This window comes from Lepisosteus platostomus, chromosome 2 (assembly GCF_059453375.1).
Source record: "Lepisosteus platostomus isolate fLepPlt1 chromosome 2, fLepPlt1.hap1, whole genome shotgun sequence".
Taxonomy (NCBI): domain Eukaryota; kingdom Metazoa; phylum Chordata; class Actinopteri; order Semionotiformes; family Lepisosteidae; genus Lepisosteus; species Lepisosteus platostomus.
In genome coordinates, this window is record NC_142612.1 from 71,491,803 (window position 1) to 71,515,015 (window position 23,213).

Genomic DNA, 23,213 nt, shown 5'->3' on the forward strand with positions numbered 1-23,213 from the left:
GTTAGAAAACGGATCAATGGATCAATGCTCGGTCCAATCTGAGCAGGCCGAATGCTGAACTGCCTCAGTCTGAGCGTATTTTGTGTTGTTAAACAAAAGCCTCCTGTCTCTCATTTGATCCCCTTGTGACTCTGATGGTTCTGTTGTGGCACGGTCCGCGTGGGACAGAAAAGAAAACAGAAAACGAACAGATTGAATTATTGCGCTAACAGAAGCAAGCTATCGCACGCCTGTGCCCTCTTTTTACTCGGTTTTAAGGGAGTCTGTTACTTTCACTAAACCATCTGTCAGCTATTCCCTTCCCACCACCTTTCCTATCTAGCCGATAATAGATGATAAAAGCTGCACCAGGACCGGCAATTCAAAGCAATTAAGACACCCAACTTGACCACACAAAAGCTATCTGCACGGGTTGGCTAACTTATATTTGTTGACCGTGTAACCCATTAAAAAAAAAACCACTAATCATCTCCCAGTAACAACTATAAAATAAACATAAATAAACAGTAAGTACAGTAGCTGCAACAACCTGAAAGCTAAATGAAGATTTGTCTTGCAGCAGTCTCCCTCTTTAGTGAGGAGTGAGGTCTTATCAGATTCTCAGTTTTGTTTGTGTTTTCTTCAACAGAGAAACACCTTTTTTTACTAGACCTAGTGTTGCTAAAAGCACTCAGTAAACGTTTAAAGGATATAGTGAGGCTCTAAGTGTACAGTATATTACAAGAAATTATACAATTGGTATTTACAATACAATTCCTATCCTTGTGTCACTTTCTGTAATTGTATTGTAATTAGCAATTGTATAATTTACTGTATCGTAATCTTAACCTAATCCCTATAAACTTCTGTCCTTCTACTCCTCTATCCCTCTTAACGAGCTCGCGGATAAAGCATTTCATTCCGTGTCAAGGGCAATGGCCATACCCCATCTTGAGAGACACTCCATCTTTGATTCAAGGGCTTCGTCTACAGCATAGTCTGCACATTGCTGGTCCCCGAACTTTTTCCTCACTTGTAAGAAAGTGTAAGAATCCTGATCATGACTTGGTCTGGATTTAGTTTTTGGGACTTGTCTTGTTTCCACATACAGTAGCAAAGGACAACAAAAGAGTGAGAATGCAGCTTTCTGACTTCCAGGTTCACGAGTATCTATCACCATAGTGATTTGATAACCACATATTTATATGCCAATATCTCATTTAAAAATATCCGAACACGACTTGCTTATCTGATAAATGTAATTAGGACACAACTCCAGGTAACTTTTCACTCAGTGAAACAATCTTCAGTGCCATCAAAGAATTAACAGAAATGTATGTTTTTAAATAAGACCAGGAAATCATGTGAAAGCGATTATCCCAGCTAGACAGGAGGGATTGTACCTGATTAAAAAAAACAATTGTTGTAATTTCCAAAGAAGAGAACAAATTTTAGAGACATCCTGGTAGATTAAGTGGGTTCATTGCACAGCAAGACAAGGTAAAATTACTACCATGCATGACAGAGACGCACATCAAAGGGTTGTGGTAATAGCACAGAGGATTATAGGATGTGATTTGCCATCATTTGACGAGATTCACGATTCACAACATCAGCTGTCGCAAGAAAGCCCCATCCATCATTCAGGATCCCGCCCACAAACTGTTCTCCCCCTGCGCTCTGGCCAAGCGGTCCGGCATTATGAGAGCACGGATCGCGATACTCAAGAACAGTTTCTACCCCACTGCAGTGCGCATCCACAACAGCTAACTGCAGGGCCTCAGACTCAATACACATCTACACCTACACTGTGCACTTTTTGCATGGTCTACCATGTTTTTTTTCTCACTACTACATATTTATTGTATCATAAAAAAAAGTATTATTCCTGTTGTTATTATTTATTATGTTTGTAATGCACGGCCTACATTGTGGGGTGTCTGTTGTACTGTTTATGTCCCAAGGGATCAGTGCAAATAAGAAATCTAATGTACACGTACATATGGCAATAAACTCCTCTACTCTACTCTAAACATTTGTAGCCATGCTGGGGGCCTTGAGGAACAGACCTTCAACAGCACAGCAAGTGGAAAATGAAGCAGAGATGAATGAAGCTCCTCAGAGGGATAGTACTGGGAAGGATTGGAAAGCAAGGCAAAGCGCTTTGAGGGGGAAATGGAGGTCAGCAGATGCACAGCCAAGAACATGCTCTGCCAGAGAAGGAGAGGAGGCCTGTCTATCATCACATGCTCATATCATCCATCGTGCGAGAGCTATCTGTTGAGCCAATTTATAACTCTTTTCCTGCAGAAAGTCTGCCAAACTCTCCCAATTGAAGACAGAACCTTCACTGCAGAGAATCAAACTGAAAATGAAGTATAAACCTCTGTAAACACAAACGCTGGTGAAGTCATCATCAACTCCCATTTTTGCCTGTGTTATCATTATCCATAATTAATTTTAATATAAACTTCTAACTGCATGCCAAAGCAGTTGCAGAATAATGAATTTATTTACGAAGAGATAATGAACCCTAATGATTAAAATAAATGCTTGAGACATGTTGGAGACAGCCAAATCATCACAAAGTCACAAAGGTCACAAAGAAACAGAGACAATAACTGCAAACTGACTTCAAAAACATACTGTATTGTTCAGTACAAGAGAGAGTAGTGTTCCTTCCATGCAGTTAGCACTACTTTGTGTAAGAATCTGATGACTCCATGAAACCTAGTGTTTTAAAAAGCAGTTTTTGTTTGAATGATCTAAATCTGAAGCCAAATGAATGCTTTAAAAGAAATTCATAACAGAAAATTGTTTTTTTCTTTTTAAAAAAATTAATTAAGAGAACAGAATTAAGTATTTTAAGGCCCTGTTAATGAAAAGCCAATGTGTTGAAATGTGACTATGATTACAGTGTAATAAATAATTCATGGAGGCCTGTTGTTTTTTTAAATGCTAATTGTGTCTGACTAACTGGACAACTGGAACGCATTCTCTCCATTCCTCTGAATGAATCTCCATGTCATGAATGTCACTTTTTAGAAATATCACAGATATAAACTTTTTTTTATACCTCCAGCTAAGCCACCAGCCTTCATTAACAACCGACACTAATTGTAATGCACAGAAATTGAGTGCAGCATGCAGGAATTTCAAACAGATTTGCAGATATTGAAGATCTTTTTTAACTATTCCAAGGTCAGTGGTAGATCCTTAAGACTTCCCTGGCACCTCTACCTCAGAGTAATCAAAAATACAGAAAGGTTCTTCACCTGGTGCAACAGGCTTCAAGGAAAAGAATTGACAGGGCAGATTAATGGGACACTATTTGCAGGCACACTTGTGCAAATATTCATTTCAAGGACCTGGCAAAGAGCTGACTGCATTTTATGTAAGGATAAATCAGAATAGTGGTAGCTCAGAGAGTTTTGCATGCCAGCCATCAATCAGATTTTATGACTTTGGCTCCAGCATTTTATGACCATGGTAATACTGTACGCTTTACAAACTCCAGAAGAGATCATTCTCATGCATCACAGAAAAACACCAAAGTACAACAAACATAACAATAATGAAAAACAAATCAGGGAGCACTACATTTAAAGAACAATGTGTCTTACTATGGAATTTAAATTAAAGGACAATAAAAGCACCAAAATATCATAATGTTTGGAACAATTTGAAACTTGCATGTGAGTGAGTTGTGCAATAAATCAACAGCTCTGCATTCCAGAGAAAATGCCCTATTGAGAGAAAACATACTAATCTAATGTGGAGGCACATTGTGATTTTATAGGCCTGGTTGGTAACATTCGACAGTTAACTTTTAATATATTTTAAAATGACAATGGAGGACCTTATCATAAATTCCCTCTCCCGTCTTTCCAAGCTTTATTTCCTAAGCATATACACTACAGGCACATAATGTTTCTATGTACAGTAATCTCATTTTAGGCAGACGAATATTCTGTTTTTGGGTGAGCTGGATTAGCAGACAAGAGGACACCCTTAAATTTAATCAAAGAAGGATGTCCAGCAGGTACATTATAAACATTCTGTCTTAGCCATTTAGGGCTTGATCTCAACTTTGTGGCTGTTTAGAAGCAACACGGGTAATCAAAGGCACAGTGTTTATTTGCATGGAGATCTAAAGTGCAGACTCCTGCTATCACAATGATGTCTGATGTCAGACTTGCCAAATAGGACTTCCCCTTATGACATTTCCTTTTTTAGTCCACTTGATATAAACTATTCTTTTGAAATGTAATAAAAGATTTGAGACAGAATGGACATTTTTAAATGCACATCTTCTATCATAGAAAGCACACTAAAACATCCCAGACAAAATAACTCCAGTTAAAGCTTTTAATACTTTTTGAACTACATAAGAACATTTACAAACAACATTCAATCCATATGGAATAATTATGAATTCTACCATACTTGGAAATAAGCTCAGAAAGGTAGAAACTCAGATCAAGAAGAATAAAACTAATTCAACCAGAGGTCCACATGGGATGAAGTGTATAATCAGATTTACAGTGCAATTACAAACTCTGATTGTTTTAGATCCAGAGAAGTGAGTCATTTTTGATCCCAGATTAAACAAAAACTGTTCTGCCGCTTCTGTGAAAAACATGTACTGTATATATGACATACAGGTGACCAGATGTTAAACACAAAAATTGTCTCCAACATATTCTTACTCAAGGAAATGCTCAGCCCCAAACAATTTCAACAATATAGCAGGAACGGATACATTGTTAAAGATTTTTTTGGGGAAGTCCACAGACGGAAACTGGACACCTCTTCCTGCCTCCCACCAAGCACAATAATACAGTATTCCTGCATTCCAGTTCCCAACATGCTTTGTCCTTGAGAATCAAAGCCAAAGAGCTATGAACAAGCTTAGAGAGAGAACACAGGGATGAAACAGCTTCTGAAATTGCTGCTGTAATCTGTAAAATGCAAGGCTTCCAGACAGAGTGTAGTTCAGTCCAAATAAATAAAAAAGAGATACAGAAAGGAGCATGCCGGAGATCTAGTTGCATAAACTGTGGTTTATGACACAGCTACCTAAAAGAGTGTGTGCTGTGCTGCTGCAGGAGTCTGTTTAGAGTACAGCGTCTGTGAGAGACCCAGCTTCTCTCGTCTTCCCCCAGTGCTCTGGTTTGTGGTCAAGAACAGGAAACCATCATAATCTGGCCCAGCTCTAGCCAGCTCTCACCCTCCTGTGACAGGCCTGGGAGCTTCAAACTCCTCAATGCGAGACCATGTGCAGCAGAAAAGTAAAACAAGAACCAAGCAGTTTTGATGGCTTCCAGGAATGTTCCATTGTTCTTGATATGGAGGACAACACCTTCTCCTGCGTGGGTTATTAAACTTGGGTGTGCTTCTTAAGCAAAAGAGAAGAGTCTAAAATCATTTTTTAGACTTGGACATAATACAGTATATCCAGATTTGCAAAAACATATTTGTCTACATTCTAATAGGCAGTTATGGACTGAATTTCTTCATGCATATTACAAAGTACAGTAAAATTCAAATGGCTGCGTTTCCAGAAACATTTCAAAAAGGATCTTGTTTAAAATCTTTCATCTTCCAGCATCGAAAGTGCAACGACACTTGATTTTCCATATGAGTGCACAATGGCTGCAAATAATTATGGGGGGGGGAGAGATACGATTCATTCAAAAAAAACAAAATTTATAAAAGAGATCTGGGATATCGAAATGGTGTTCCAACTCTCAGCAGACGGTCGTTTGTCAAACAAAACAGATGCTCACTTGGCAGCTGCCTTTACTTTTTCCACTAAAGCTATATATTTTCCTTAGCCTGCCAGATATACCCAGGAGTTTATAACGTACTAGCTCATATAATACCAGAGCTGATTAGGATACTGAATACCTACTGGAACAACAAAATAGCTTACTTGGAATTTTTGTTTTCTGATTTATAACAATGCATCCATTTAACTGCTCACCACGTACTGTTTCCTCTGGTTCCAACAATTCTAGGTATGCAGATTTCAAGAGCACAACACAAAACAGAACCTTTTCAGATGATCATGTCAAAAATGAGAAATGAGAAAAAAAATAGGTTGTTATAATGCAAAATATTTCCTACATTAACATGTCTTCACATCCTTAATTTGTACTTTTGAGCCTTATACCTGTACAAGTCATGCAAGAAAAACAGTTTAAAAGAGGCAGTGCTGCATTGCCTGTATGAATATACACATTTTCACAGTTAAAATTGAATTCACAAGATTTTTAATGTGGTTTGACAGTTGACAACACACAAACCTCTCCCTAACATTAACTGTGTTTAATGTGAAAAGCTGTGTGAAATACAAAAGGCCACAGTTATAGTATAGAAGAGTTTCATTTTTCTACTGCAGTTTAGAACTGCAAAGACAAAAATAAAAACAACACACATATCAAAATCCAGAGTCTCCGAGATGTTATTAGTTTCTCGAGCATTTAAACCAGAACACTATTCAAAGCTCTTTTCTTAAAATGGGACAAAATAGGAGTTTTCACAGGGTAATGATGAAAAAAGTCTCTTCTTGCTGCCACCTACTGCCAATCTTAACTAAGAAACATTCAGTATATTCCAGACACAATTCTCCGCGCCTCATCTGAGTCTACCTCTCATTTGCCTGTAACTATACCCTTAAATTTCAATACAGTCCCCTTCTTTGTGAGCAAAATTCAGTTAGCAAAAGTCCAGGGATTCAAAAACAACCTGTGGCTGCATCGGAATTTCATTATATAAATACAACCTTACACCTTTCTGGTCCACACTACTGTTGTAATGACAATACCTACCCCACTTTATTGCATCTTTTAAAAATTGCTTCAAGAAAAGACAATTCCGAAAGCCTGGTAAGAGTGAGCACAAACTTCCTGAAGCCTGGATGCAAACTGTTTTGTTCCGTATTTTAATGATGCTGATGTGACATGCAGATAATTGATCAGAAACTACAGTTTACCTTTTATCACAATGTAATTGTTGCAAAATTTCAACAACACAGAACTCCTACTTCATACAGATCTGGAATTAAATAACTCATAACACTCTTGTGCTCACTACTTAAGGTCATTGACCTGAGCTCGAAAACTAAACAAATGCTATTAGACTTCACCTTTTGGAAGAAACATCTCATCCACGATTAAGCAGCAAAGAAAATATATAACATATCATTACTAGGTTGAACAGAGAAATCCATACAAAACTCTGATTAAAAAAATTCAGATAAATGGAAAAGTCTTCCATTTCCACCCATCCTTGAACATTCCTGATCATTATCCCATACAGTGTAGGATACAAAACTGGAAACAGATACCACTGCTGACTGGAGTCCATTATAGTAGACTGATTGAATTTATACAATCCCTAAAAAAAGACAGATGGTAGAATTCAGTTAGTACTGAAAACTGAGCACCTCCAAACTATGCAATCTGCTTTACCCAAAACAATACATTTGAAGTGATTAGATACTGGCATTTGAATGAACATCATTCTGCAGGTCTTATTATTAACTCTAGCAAATGCCGGGGAGTCCTTGGTACAAATTCACATCACATAAAAGCTGCTTCTTTTAATTGCTGTATTTCAGAAGGAGGGCAGCGCATCAACAAATCGATTAGGAAGATCAATGAGAGTATTAACTTCCAAGCACTGCCTATGACTCTTTACTATCTGAAGAGCATTCTTAAGTTTAAAGCATGACAGTTTGTGTCCAGTATGACATTAGAAAGCATGTAACAAAAAAAAAATATTTTTTATAATTTCATAGTAAAAACTACATAAAACATGGCCACATATGACATGTAATCAGTTTTGTTCTACTGTACATTAGTACTAACTGTAATGCACTAAATGACTTGCTGTCCTACCCTCAATATAAATTTCCATTTCAGCTTCACTTCATTTCAAATTGCACTCATGGTTACATTAATGTACATGTAAGAGGATAAGGATGGGATTGGGCTAGTTAACTTTAAAATCAAACACCATGTGAATTTAAAAAAAATACTTTCACCTGTTTTTATTTAGGTTTTTATTGTGTCTTGTACAAAAACGTGGTTTATTTTAAGTGGGGTCACATAGTTTTCAGTGACTAATGCAGTGCTTGTGATCAGTCATTCCTTGCTATTTGTCTGGGATGGACTGTCTCTCTGTCAGCTCTTTTGATCATGCTGCTGTTTGACCAGGGAGTTAGGATGCCCCAGTAATGGAGGCTATCTGGATTCTGTCCAGTTGTCACATAATATGGCCCTTTCAAAACCTCATAAGGTGCTTTTCTTAAGGAAAGCAAGCAAGCCACAACAGGAAAACAAAATATTTGCCCAAATAAATGACTTGCAAGTCTGAGTCAGAAGGCATCAGCCAGCCTCCCTGGACAGTTTGTGTCTGTGGGTTTTTCTGTCAAGTCCCAGTTGTATGGTGGTGGTGGAGGGGTGGGGATTGGCATGATTAAAGTTGGGCGTTCATTGGAATGTAAACTAGTAGAAGATATGTTCACAAATAGTTCCCACTTGATTGCTTTTTTCCATTTTATGAAACGTACAGAATGTTTTTGATCTCCTGCTTAATAATGATTAAAACCGCAATGAATACATATTTAATTTTTGGCCAAGCCTGCTAATTTTTGATTGAATACCAATCTCATTCAGGTTAAAGAGATCAACAGCAGGTCTTCCTAATGGTTTTCAATGATAGGAAGCTCTGACAACATGCCAAGTTACCCATTAACACGTTTAAATTAGCAGTAACAAGCTACGTCTAGCTGCTGACAGGTTAAGGCTTATATGATCTTTTGTTTTAAAAAGAAACCTTTTGCATTGATGAGCAATCTCTGAATAATTTGACCAACGCCTTGTTTAAGGAGACATCCCTCAGTTTCAGTGTCTTGGTATGTGTGTCCTTACTTTGCAAAGGTGTGTCAGGATAAGAAGAGGCCCACAAGGTTGATTCCACTGCCTCCTACTTAGGATTGATCAGAAGCTTAAACTTCCATAGCATACAGGGATATTTGTTTTAATTATATACCTTTTGAGGAGTCAAAAGTAAAGTACAGTGAAAAGGTTTTAGCTTATCGGTACTGTACATATAAATATGGAAAAACAAGCAATGTGTGTTGAAAGTATAACATTGAACATAAAAAATGCCATAAAATTATAAAACACAAAGCAGATGATAAGTACAGTATGAGCTAAAACCTTTTTACACTGATATTTAATAAAACAACTTAAAACTGTCTGTGGTCAACTGATTATCCTTAAATTCGGAAAGGTCATTAGTTTTACAATGTGGAAAACTGAAAATAAATTCAGTCCAACATGGATTACTTTGAGAAAAACAAATAGAAGCAAGTGAATTCAAAGTACAGAACTGATGGAAAAGAAAAGGGCAACTGACAATACCCTGATTCTGCTCACTCGTGTGTCTACCAGACAACGGCTCAAATACACTGACAAATGGTGTTCAAACAGTTTTGTGTATTCAACATTTAGATGTATTATTCATCAAAGTAAGACATAATAATCATACCTCACCCAGTTGCAATCCATTCAACACCGTCAAACTCACCTGTTCATAATTTTCTAAAACACTTCAAAGCAGCCACCCTCAATTGCAGTCAAGATAAAAAAACAAGCAGGTTTGAATGAGTTGAATGATTGGCAACCAACCTGTAGAGGACATGATTAGCAGGTCCCACCTTTATGATGAGATTGAATATGATCTTAAAATTATATGAACAGCATTCGCAAATGCATTTGTACCCATGTTTGGTAAACAGTAAAGGTGCCGGTACAGAGATCAGCAGAGCTGGTCTCATTACATGAGTTCTGATGTAACTTCACCTTGCACCACTGTCCCTTATAAAACAAGAATGACACCCATTCATTTTCTAACTGCTTTTTCTAATTCATGGTCGCAGAGGAGCTGGAGCCTATCCCAGCAAGCAACAGGCACAAGACAGGGTACAAACTGGACAGGACCAGTGCATCGCTGGGCAGATTCCTCACAGACACTCACACCTATGGCCAATGTTCCCAGAAGCAAATCAACCTACCACTATGTTTCTGGAGTGTTAGGGGAAACCAGAGCGCCTGGAAGAAACCCACATGAACATGGGATTAACATACAAATCCACACAGATAGCAGCCAAGGTCTGTGAGGCAGCGGTGATAACCACTGCACCACTGTGTCACCCAGTCCAATACCCACCAAAGAAAATACTTTGTATATCAAGACTGGACAAATTTGTGGCCTCAGGGCACAGAAGGTGATCTGGTTTACAATCTACCTCTCATCTTAATTTCTTCACTGAAATAATTGGCTAAGATGGGACATTGCCTGCATTTTAAGTCTTAATCAGGTGCGGACCGCATCACCATCATCATCATCATAAGCTTCCCTCACCAGCTTCCCATCAGTAACATTACTGGGTGTTGAGCAAGCATAGTGTACAACATCCGGTCTGGCCCCATCATTCCATCTTGCACCACAAATCCATAAAAACCATCAATGTTATAAAATGTGATCAGCATCATAACATTAGTTATGCTTTATAGTATCACTGTCTGTTAGTACTTCCAAACAAACAAATTTGAAAAAAGAAAAAATGCTATAAACATTTTTTTCCATCGTCCTGGAGTCTGTCATAAAGTGTAGCTGCAAAGAGCATTTTTGAAGTATCTACAGTACAATGTCCACAGAGTCCACTAAAGGATTGTAGACCCCAGGAAGGCAAGCCTGATCTTTGAGAGCGTCTGCCAACAGGGAAGAAAAATACAAAAAAAATGTTTCAATGAGGGAAAAGTGGGCAGTCAAAACATTTGAAAGTACCTGCCAAGAGTGTGGCCCCAGGAAATTCTAAATAGTGCTGCCATGTCAAGCAAACATCAGATTCCCTAGTGGTGAAAACAAGAAGGACCATCCCTCTCTTTTTTTTCGAGCATACGGTAGGATCTCTCCCCAAAACATTCATTCAGAGTTTAGATGAACAAAGGTGAATGCCTAAAGTCATGCTGTTCACAAACGCCTCACATTATACATGAAACCCTACTTATTTGCTGTTTTAAAAATATCTCAGGTTGTTAGTGCACTTCATGACTGCGGTTGAAATTTCCTCCCTTGCTTTAGCACCACTGTCAACATAAATTCTGTTTATTTTAGCCATGTAATGTCTATTTGCCATAGTTTCCATAACTGGTTTACTCGCCAGACAGTAGATATGTTTGAGCTGGACTGCTTGCTCGAATTGCCCAAGGTGTTTTTTCACATATAATAATAATAATAATAATAATAATAATAATAATAATAATAATAATAATAATTGCTTACACTTATATAGCGCTTTTCTGGACACTCCACTCAAAGCGCTTTACATGTAATGGGGACTCCCCTCCACCACCACCAATGTGCAGCATACACCTGGATGATGCGACGGCAGCCATAGTGCGCCAGAACACTCACCACACACCAGCTATCAGTGGGGAGGAGAGCAGAGTAATGTAGCCAATTCATAGAGGGGGATTATTAGGAGGCCATGACTGGTAAGGGCCAATTGGAAATTTGGCCAGGACACCGGGGTTACACCCCTACTCTTTTCGAGAAGCGCCCTGGGATTTTTAATGACACGAGAGTCAGGACCTTGGTTTTACGTCTCATCCGAAGGATGGCGCATGTTTACAGTATAGTGTCCCCGTCATATAGTGAAATAGGTGTTAAAAACACTGTACCTGGTGATGCTGTCGAACACTTTTTAAGGTTTCAAAGTATTTACCTTTTCAACTTACAAGTGTTATTATTTTTTATTATTCTAAAAGAGCTTTTGGTGGTTTTTTTAATGAATAAGGATGATTGTTTTGATGGAAAGCCTTTTTAAAATAAACACAAGAAAAGCAAATTTATGCACATGTATTTTCTTGTTATTTTTCAGAAGAGCTGAGTGACTAATTTAAGTCTAATTTATTTTGCTGTGTTTTTTTCTCTCTGGCATTCATTGAAGCACCCCTCTCCCACTGCCACCACCAATGCAGTAACCACTGGTTTAGCAGTGATGGGCTCTAACACCATCCACATGGCAGGGTGATTTGTCCTCAAACCCAAGCAGATTAAAGCCAAAATGTCAGTAAAGCCCTTTCCCACATCACAGGGACTGGTCTGTATCTTCTGAACAGTTGGTGGCTCACAAAATCCTCCACTTGAAGAACAAAAACGACTTTCATGATAAACGTCTTTGGCTACATTGGCTACTGGACAAAGTCAGGAAACACAAGGGCATGAGGCTTATCAATGAAATATTACAACAGTGACTACGTGGCCTGTTAGAAAAAGAAAAATCATACTGTTTGAAATATTAAATGAGGAACAACCGAGGTACAGTATATCCATAACCTATTTTGTAAACCACAGCTGTATTATATCAAGGTGTTTATTGCACAGGGAACCTCTTTGGGGTGCTTCCTATCAGTATACAGTACTGCATAGACAATGAAATACTGACTGGGCCTGGGAACACAACATCATGTGTGGTTAACTGGTACAGTATATCTGTTATATTTAGACCAATGATATTCACTCCTTGTTCTAGAGTACCACAATTTTTCTGGTTCGTTCCACACTGGACTTTCAATTACTTTATTTAAACAAACTGTTCTTATCAATATTACTATTTTTTTCCTGTTTTTTCTTTTCCTGTGGGAGATTAGAAATTACGTCTAAAACCCGTTGGATTACAGTTCTCCAGCACCAGGAGTACTGGTCTGATTTAGACCACGTTTCAGTCCAATTGCTACATCCAGCAATGTTATAGCCATTTCTATAATGCTAGTACAATTTGAACACTTACTGTAGGTCCAGTATATGTGTGCCAAAATTCATAATTCAGAACAGGTTTGGTGCAATACCTATGAAAGCACTGAAGAAAAATTACGTCAAGGACTTTATGCTAAATGGCAGTATAACTAGCCAGTATAAACAGGGTTATTAGATTTAAGTATTTAAGCTATGTTATTGCTGTATCCTTGCATATTCACAGTGTTATGTTATGTACAGTATTTACTCAGATTTTATGTCAGATCCTACAAAACTCTAAATGTTAGAGCTGCTGTTGGATTCATAGAGAAATATAAACAGCCAACACACTTTATTCATAGAAGACAATAAAAGGAAGGACAGACATCTAAGAAACATTTCTAAGGGGCCATAGGTGACAAAGACAAAAACGAATTTTGCAATCTGAAGACAATAAAGGAATAAACCGAGATTTTTATTAATCCACCATTCTTTAAACACTAGCAACATATATACTGATACTCATGCTCTGAATTCAAAACAATGCGTAAAATAAATATACAATTTCCTTAAGCCATAAATTCTGACTGTGTAACTAATAACTGATATGTTGTTATTAACTCCGTAAGCCCAATATCATGTAGGCTCTTATGGGCATTTCAAATGATGATATATAGTACTGAAAAAATAAAGCATACGTTTGGTTATCACCTCAATACATACATATAACACACCAGTATTAGGAATAACACACATTACCATTTACATAATTTTTTACTCTCTCTCTCTCTGCGGTTTACAGTGAGCAAGAAAGAAAAGTTCGAAGAACACGCAACTATGTTTTACTGTCTAGACTGCAGCATTCTCCGTAGAGTACGACTAAACAATTCTAATACTTCACTTAACGTTAGGATCTGTGAAATATACATCTGCTTTAGTTTAGTAAACCAGTAAAAGAGAAGTTAAATGTGGTATTCTATTACCAAAACTTTTCAAACCGAAATACCATGTACAAAATCTTCATATGCTTTACAAATCTTTAGATAAAATACTTTTTTTTTTACACTCAATGAACAAAACTAAATCTCACTCTATTGAGACGTTTTTAATATTCTCACAAGCGCATTTAAATCCCGCGGCTACTGGATGTGTTTCAGGTTGTCAATAAACAAAACTAAATCTAACTACAGTATATTGAGACGTTTTTAGTGGTCTCACAAGTGCATTTAAATCCAGCGGTTACTGGACGTGTTTCAGGTTGTCAAAGTCCAGTGTATGGACGCTATTCTGCTAAGACAAAAGTGCACCTGACCAGGTGTTTAGACAAGGGATAGTGGGGAGCGTTGCTCGAGGGTGCTAACTATTCGGATTTTCTTACCTTATAGTAAGCTAGCTGAAGAAAGTTATACGGTGTCCTCCTGTTGAAATCTTGAATGACATCTTCGCTTGCCATGTGCATGGACTGGGACCCGGTTTTCCTCTCGATGCAGTCATTCAGGCAAGCAGCCCTTCTAAGTACCGAATCGAACAACTGCAGGTCCGAGTCGGATCCATCTAAAGGGTGCTGATCCTTGCATTTCAGCCTGCATCGGACTTTGGTGTGGCGAAGTTCAGAGTAACTACGGAGCGCTTTCTCCATGTAGTACACCACACTTTCATAGTCACTGCTATAGAAGGCTTCAACACCACTGTCATACAGGCGATCGAAAGGTTCCAGTAAGGCTGTAGCTGAGATCGGTGAAACAGCCTGGAGCAAAACTGATACCCCAGCGAAAATGCTGTACTGGAATAACGTTAAATCCATCTTCTGCTAAGACTACCGTTGTCGCTGCGCTCGCACTTGCAGCACGAAATCCCTATAAACCCTGTGTGTCAAAGCACGCCAGGATGATTAGCGGAGTCCAGAGAGAAGGATGCGAGTCAATTGAGGGAAAAAAGCGTGAAACACTATACTAAACCATTCAGCTACTGCGGTGTCTTAAAGGGGTAGCTGAGGCAACTTCAGTTCACCCACGGCTCCCAACGTTTCTTGTAGTAATGAGCAAGAACTGTCACTGTTTTCTGATAATGGGTACCCCGGTCTATTTAAGATAATCAAATGGGCTGTACATTTTTAAACAAGACGTAATCACCTGTGATGTTAGAAGCAACCTAGTCTACACGTGATTTGTTAGGGCACAAGACTGCAGTGTCAGAAGTCACGTCATACTACAGTATATAAACTGACAATGATACATTTTACATTTTGAAGGATTATTGCATTTTAATATGCCTATGGAGCAATTAGCTATCTACATTATCTCTAACATGAGCCATTCCCGCAGTCAAACATTTTTCTAGCTGGAAGGTACTTTATATAATTTAATTACAATTACACTATGCTCAATTCTTATCACTGACTGAGCGGAAAATTCCGAAGAACTATCGCCACCCCCACAGATGCCCCCCTCCTCTTACTCCCAACCAGCTGACAGCTGAGATTCCAGGTCAAACTGGGAACTGCTGTCTGCTGGACAGCATTGCCAGTCACTGAGAAGTCTAGAAAATTGTATCCTTAGAAAAAAGAATCAGGAACCCCTACAGTGTTGGGAATGTGCAACAGATTAAGCTTTGGAACACGTGACAATACTCTTGGGCCAAAGACCTTACTTAATCAGAGATGATCATTTTAACAGCTATGGTAACAATCTGCGGAAACTATTGACGATCGAAGTATTAATTTCCAAGAGATGTGAAGGGATTTGGGGGAGATTTTTTTTGGATTTGGGACCATACAGCCACGTCAACACTTTTTTTCAGAAAATGAGACATGGCGGTTTAACACGTTCTACCATTGTTTACACTAATTTATGGTATTTTAAACTCGATCGGTATTTTTGTTTGTAAATGTATTTCCTTCTCTAATGTACAAGAGCCGTTTTATCTAACTCTTTCGACATTTAATTTTTATTAAATTAATTGTTTAATTAATGTTTAATTAAATGATTGGAGACAAGTAAAAATTAATGATGTGCATACTCAGTCCATGTTACAAAGGTTATAAACACTGCTTTTAGCATTTTGAGTCCAGTTATTAACCAAGTTAAAAGTACAGTTAAAACGTTTGCTACTTTTAAAGAAAAAGCCTTTTTCTTACTTAATAAACTAATAATAATCTTAGTAACCAGTCAAAATCTTCTAACCTGTCAAAGATTCATGTTGTAACATAATTCCCCTTTATTTACTTGAAGATCCTTGATCCAAAACCATCTTTGGAAACGGACCACCAAAATGATTCTCCACCACCTTTTCCCAGACGTTTAGTTTCAAACATCAGACAAAGTTTACCTTGCTGAAGTTTTTTTTCTTTAGTTTTTGTTCCTTTACTTGTTGTTATGAAACCGATTTGAACTGCTGGGCTTCTGGTGCACCTGTCTACAGTATATGTCCTGTGAAGTTGTTTCCAGTCCAGGCCTGTCTGGTACTATACAGTATGTCAATGTTTTTTGTCTGTTGCTGCTTTGCGTTTTTCTGTTTATCTGAAGAAATGCTCCTAGGAATGAACATACAATGTTCTTTGCTGGTATATAAAAGTGAAAAATGTACAGTACCCATTATACATATTGTTATTGCAAGTGGACTCGAACTATTTGGGTGATATGACAGAGGAAACCAGTGTCCCCCTGGCCTTTTACAATCATGGCCTCCTAATTATCCCCATCTATAAATTGGCTTCATTATTCTGTTCTCTTCCCCATTCATAACTGATATATGGTGAGCACACTGGCACACTCTGGCAACCTTCACATCATCCACACTGGTGGTGTTGGAGGGGAGTCCCCATTACCTGTAAAGCCCTTTGAGCGGAGTGTCCAGAAACGTGCTACATAAGTGTAGGGAATTCTTGCTCTTGCTCTAATGCATGGCATAATAGTACAACTGTGAATAAATATGAGGTAAGGGACTACTGTAGTTGTGAAAATTGCTTATACTTATATTGCACTTTTCATGCCAAAGGATCGTTTGGCTGGGTCCTGCTTCCTCTATCACAGAAGTGCAGCCCCCACTTGTGTGATGCATGACAGCCACTATACACCAGGCCAATTGCTTTCACCTGTTGAACCAGCAGAGTCTTGGAGTTTTAATAACCAAGCAACCAGGACCCCAGTTTATCATCTCATCCAGAGGATGCCACAGTGAGCCTAGTTATCATATTGCAGCACTTGGCTAGAAAGTCTGGTCCCAAGGGTAAAGTGTCACCTGTCACCAAGATCACTTATTGCCACAACCTGCTGTTCCAGAAACAGAACTGACCAGGCCTTCCTTGCTTAGCTACAGACATCCAGCAACATCAGGCTACAAGGTATTAACACAACTGGTGCTATTGGATACCAATTACTGTATATTCTAAGATTGTTTACTGGGGATGGTTTCTGGCCTCCAACAATATCTCATATTGAGTACAAAGCCATGATATACTGTAAATCACATTGGGCAGAACAAATTGTGAGGTGTGGTTTTGATATAGACAGGGTCCTAGGCGAGGAGCTTGCCATGGAATAAGGATTTCGTTCGATATAATTTCTGTAGGTTCTCATATTTTGAAATATTCTATACATTGAAAGCAATTCTGATAGGTTGACTCTGCTGCAGTAGAACCAATAAAAATAGTTATTGGTCTAATAGGACCAAGCAACACAAAAAAGCGTGTTTACAATGTGAAAATATTTTTTTATTTAGATTATTTTGGGTTTGATGTGTAAAGGTAAAACAAGAAATGTAGGAAAAAAAAGTATGATGAACAATTATATGTCTTCTTTGTTTTTCTGTGATGGATTATAGTGTTGAATTATACTAGACACAAAATGCACACAGGTAGTAAACCATATAGTCCAGTGAGAGAATTGAGAACATTGTAAAAGTCCAATGTCTACAGCTATGTCAGAAAAGAGAAGAGATGGCACATACTGAGACTGAAACAGGTGAAACCAAGAGGATCAAGTTTTATTAGGAAGCTACAAAAATCAAGAGTTCCAAGCTGTGGAGTGAAAATAGACACTTAAAAAAGTTATATTATACTGGGTCTCTGCAAGCGCTTATCTGGCTGCATTAAAATTAAATTGACATATTTCTGTATATTTAAGTTCAGGATTAAATATCTTTTTGTTTCCATATCTGTGTGGGCCTCCTATCTTATTTTTCGGCAATCAGATTTATGTCTCTGATTTTTTATAGGTTCACGCACTGGTCCTGAACTCTGTAGTGCACTAACATCTGCCCTTCTAAATCTTTAATAGTGTGTACTGCAGTTAAAAAAAAATACAGCAAAATGTAATGAAACCATAGTAAATTGTAGTTTTCACAACCTGTCGAGGTCAGCACAGTCACATTTCTGTTTCACTTAATAAAACAAAGAGATATACAACAGGTTCTAAGTGAACAGTACTGAACTTCTGTTATATTATTGGAAAGAAAATCCTCTTTTATGTAACTGCAGAAACCTGGTGACTCAGGCATAACCTAAAGTGACTGAAGAGGCTTTCTCTTACAGTTGCAGCCGGATGTGATGATTTTGACTTGAGAAGATACACAAGGAGGCAATGGGAGGGCACACACCAGAATACCTAGTGTAAACCTGAGATGGGACAAATGATGTGAGTGGAATTACTGGGGTTAGGGTAGGTACTGTAACTGACATTGCTCAGACAAAGGTAAATACTCACTATCAATATGCTAGCATTCAATCTTAATTTGCTATTTTCAATTAAGCAGCCAAAAGCCTGAGAGCCCCTCTCTAGAGTTAGGTTGTGTGACCCACAGAGAGTGAACAGTACATAGCCCCAGTATCCTACATAATCTACTGCAAATACTTTGCTCAGGCTGACTTCCTGAAAAGACCTTCTATCAGTTGTTGCTGTAGAGTTCCCTTTTACTGGTATCACTTGTCCAGATTGGCAGGAAGCATACTTTTGTGACACATAAATAAGTAAATTCAAAAGAAAGAAAAGTTGTTTAAAACCAGATAATTGTTTTCCATATTGTCTCCAGAAACATCTACAGCGAAATGTACCTCATCACTCTTACAGTTGGTCTCCATCTAGTGTCTGGAAACCGGCATCATGACAAGAACCTTCAGAATCTGTTCAATATACTGTAATTAGTATACTTAAAACTGACATCCTTAAAAATCTCTTAATTGCATGCATCACAATAAACCATGGTGTAAAAGTCCATTAGTGTTAGACAGTAAGCACTGATTACATACACTAATGGATCACAGAACACTTTGCTGTACTGTATTCTATATTGTTTTTCCAGAGAAAATAGAATCAGCATTCAAAAGCAGTATGAAAAATTATATTTTGCTGGAATAGTTGTAATAATTTCCAGTCTTGCAAAAGAAGAAACTAGGAGTCTTGCAGAACATCCATACTAGCTTATATAGTGTGGAAACACAACGGAATAGTAAAATCCATCTGTGCATTTGTTGTGGAGATGTTGAGTTTCACTACCCTCTAGTGGATATTATTATTAATAATAATTCCGTACACTTATATTGCGCTTTTCTGGACATTCCACTCAAAGCGCTTTACAGGTAAAGGCTCATCCACCATCAGCAATGTGCAGCCCCCACCTGGATGATGCGACGGCAGCCATAGTGCACCAGATGGCTCACCACACACCTGCTCTCGGTAGGGAGGAGAACAGCGTGATGAAGCCAGTTCGTAGATGGGGATTATTAGGAGGCCATGATTGATAAAGGCCAATCGGAAATTTTGGCAGGACGCTGGGGTAACACCCTTACTCTTTTCGAGAAAGTCACTGGGATTTTTAATGACCACAGTGATTCGGGACCTGTTATAACGTCTAATCAGATAGATGGCACCTTTTTACAGTATAGTGTCCCCATCACGACAGTATACTGGGGCATTAGGACCCACACAGACCGGAGGGTGAGCACCCCCTGCTGGCCTCACTAACACCTCATGCATCACCTGCAGGGTGATATGGCTGCTGGCTAGTAATTAGTGTATGTAATCCGTGCTGATTTAGCTGTGTTTTATACTATTATGTGTTCCCATCACCAGGTAAATCATGTAAATTACATATACTATGTAATATTACAGTATGTTGTAACAATATATTTTTTCAGATTTCGCAAAAAAATACATTCATGTATGGCATGGATCATACACGTGTAGCTAAAACATGTATAATTAAGGTCGGGCTGTCTATAGACATAAAATTGATTTTTACGACTAAACTGATTTATTTAAGGTTTGGGAGAGCACAGAATTGTACCTTATGTTTTGGAAATTGTTACCTGCTTCATCACTGGAGCTCTGTGTTATTAGCCCTGCTGTCTTACATTACATTACAACAGAAACCTAAAAGAACTGTTTTATTGTGCTAAGAGTGTTTTAATAACAACGGGTCTGATGGATTTTTTTTTGTTTTTTTTTTGTGGGGGTTTTACAAAACTTGATTCGATCAAAATCCTACAGTAAATCTGAATTTGTGTACCATTATGTACTTACTTGATTTCACCATAAGAGAGCGCTCTTTAACAAAGAAAATAATATTTTTTAATTGACATAATTTTCCAGCAATCTAAAATAGCAGCACTCTTCTGCTAAACAAAAAACAATGCGGATGACTGTAGAAGAATTATCATACAAACATTTGCAAAAAGAATTGCGGGCACTAATCTTCAAAATACTTTCTTAAATCAATTTGAAATAATAATACTTCCTTGCAATAATAATTCCTTTATGTAGCACTATTCCATCACTTGAAGTGCAACATCTGTTTGGATCATGTATAGCAACAGCAGTCCCACAACACAGCAGAAAAGACAGAGAGGTGATATATTACGCCACCAATAGAACTAGGGATAGAACAGATTGAGCATGCCCAGAGTGCAATTCAACCAGGATACCAGGGTTAACACCCCTACTCCTCTGGGCAGTGTCATGGGATCCTTAATAACCAAGCAGGGCCTTGGTTTGACCTCCTACATTACAATGTGAGGCTATTACACTGTATGAGTATGCTGTACTTATGTGAGTAGTGTGCAGTTTAAAGGAACAGAACGGCAGCTGATTATTAAGGAACAGGTCAATGTTTATTCCATGCCGAAAGGAAAAGAAACAAGACACAACGTTTCGGCTGGTGGAGCCTTCTTCAGGTGTCAGGCTTCAGGCTGCTCCACAGCAGAAACGTTGTGGCTCTTTTCTTCTCCTTTCATCACGGAATAAACCTTTTCCTGTTCCTTTGCAGCCTATGCAAGCTGATGCAGCTACTGTACCTACTTGAACGTCTTCAGCTGATTATTGAACTTGCCTGGATTCACTAGGAATGACAACAGCCAGGAATGAGGCCTGTAAAAGTATGGAGTATTTAAAGAGACAGTTATTTGGAAACTACTTGGGCTGAGGGTTAACCTTCTGGCCATAGGACGAAGAGATAAGAACCCCCAGGAAGAGCGAGGAGTGACCAAGGGGCAGCTGCAGAGGTGGAGATGGGTGGGGGAGGGACGCAAAAGTGCGAGGGAGAGGAGGAGATGATGTACAGTATTTATGATGTCTGAGTGAGGAAATGACATCATAATCAATTATGAATTATAGACAGCCGAGGATTGTTGAACTTTGCCATTGTCAACCCTCCCGAACTTTCATTTTAAACTCCATTAATGAAAATGCCTGCTTAGATTACAGAAGAAGTCTAAGAAATTGTGAAATAATTCTACGCTGTGGTTTGAATGCTGGCGGCAGCTTTCAAACCCTGTTAGAACCAAAGCTATATATACAATGCAATGCTTGAGTAATCAAATATTAACAAGGAAAATGACAAGTATTAACAATGTAGTTCAGGTGGGTACTGTAGCTACATCAGCATGTGTAGGCTGAGAAGGAACAAGTAAAGATCCATTCCATGCTGAAAAGGGAAGAAAGAAAACAACTTTTCGGCTATGGAGCCTTCTTGGGGTGTCTTCTTAAACAAGAACAGCCGAAACGTTGTGTTTTCTTGCTTCTCTATTCAGCATGGAATACACCTATTACTTGTTCCTTTGCAAGTATTGACAATGTTGCTAATTGCTTAGTATTATTCAGCTCAAACAGGACTTTTTCTTTCTTCTCCTTTATAACCATGATGAACGATTTATCACCTGTTTAATCAAGAAAATGTACTGTAGTTATAACAACCAATAAACATTTAGACTATTTCAAATTGAGCTTCATTTAATATATTTTATTTCATATGTCATAATTCTTGGGGTACTATCTGGGTGGAGTTTGTGTGATCTCCCCATGCTTATGTGGGTTTCCTCCCACAGCCCAAAGACATGATGAATGAACAATTGGCCCTGGTGTGTGTGTGTGTGTGTGTGTGTGTGTGTGTGTGTGTGTGTGTGTGTGTGTGTGTGTGTGTGTGTGTGTGTGTGTGTGTTTGTCTGTCTGTGTGCAATTAGAAAATGGATGGATGTTGCCAATGATTCTCTTTTTCTGTAACATTTTCCAATAGGGTAAGAACTGTAAAAGCATTTTACTTTAAAACACTTAAGACAATTACACAAACTGAATAACTGGCTTTCTGCTCTAAATTAGAAGACACTCTTAGCTAGACACTCATCTCAGACATGTAGCTGCAGGTAAGAAGGGGTTCAAGGAATCTCCTTCTTCATGGCCACACCTGTAGTTTTAAACATGCCTTGCAGCCCTGTTAGGACTTGTCTCCAAAGCAACCCATTCTTTCTAGTCTTATTCCTACAAAGGTCTTAACATGGATACAACATTACACAATGAATAAAGTAAGGTAAGCCTATACATGAGACCTCAAGTCCATAAATAGCTTCCATATGGGTACATCTTTATTACTGAGAAAAAAAGAACAGCATTCATGCCATTGATAGAATGCAAAAACATTTATATGATAAGGGCTTGGAAATCAGAGCAGCCTGACAGTTTTTTTGTCACATTTTGAAGCATGTTTCAACTGGAATACTGTAATCTACATCAACAGGCCAATCTCAAGCTACCTGTACCCGGAAGCACAAGAATTCATGAAACCTAAAAATGATCATTCATTCACCAAGGCTTGGAGAATCCCACTACCTTTGAAATGAAAACTTTTTCCTTGTGTAGTAAAGACCATTCTCCGTATCAGATCACCTTGAACATATTAGGCTGGATGATTAACCTAAGCAGTGCCAAAATGACCTTTTATCTTCTAAAGATGATGAGCATAGTTCCTGCAAATACTTACTGAAGTACAGTTCTGAATGCAAAAAATAAAACAGATGCATCACAACTTTTTCATAAAGCTTTTTAGACAATATCATAACAAGATCATTTTAGACAATTAACCATAGTTATCTTAATGGTTTTCTAGTATGTACAGTACTGTAGGTCTGGAGTCACTTAGTTTGTGTTGTCTTA

At 38.2% G+C, this 23,213-nt stretch overlaps 1 protein-coding gene across 1 annotated transcript in view; it reads right to left on the reverse strand.

Annotated features, from left to right (window-relative positions):
* p3h2 (prolyl 3-hydroxylase 2) overlaps positions 1 to 15,095 on the reverse strand; it is a 70,280-nt gene extending 55,185 nt beyond the window's left edge. The window contains exon 1 of the mRNA XM_088616674.1: positions 14,174 to 15,095. Coding sequence (XP_088472800.1) covers positions 14,174 to 14,599 — 426 coding nt within the window. The 5' untranslated portion in view covers positions 14,600 to 15,095. The remainder of the gene's footprint in view (positions 1 to 14,173) is intronic.
* Between the last annotated feature and the right edge of the window lie 8,118 nt (positions 15,096 to 23,213).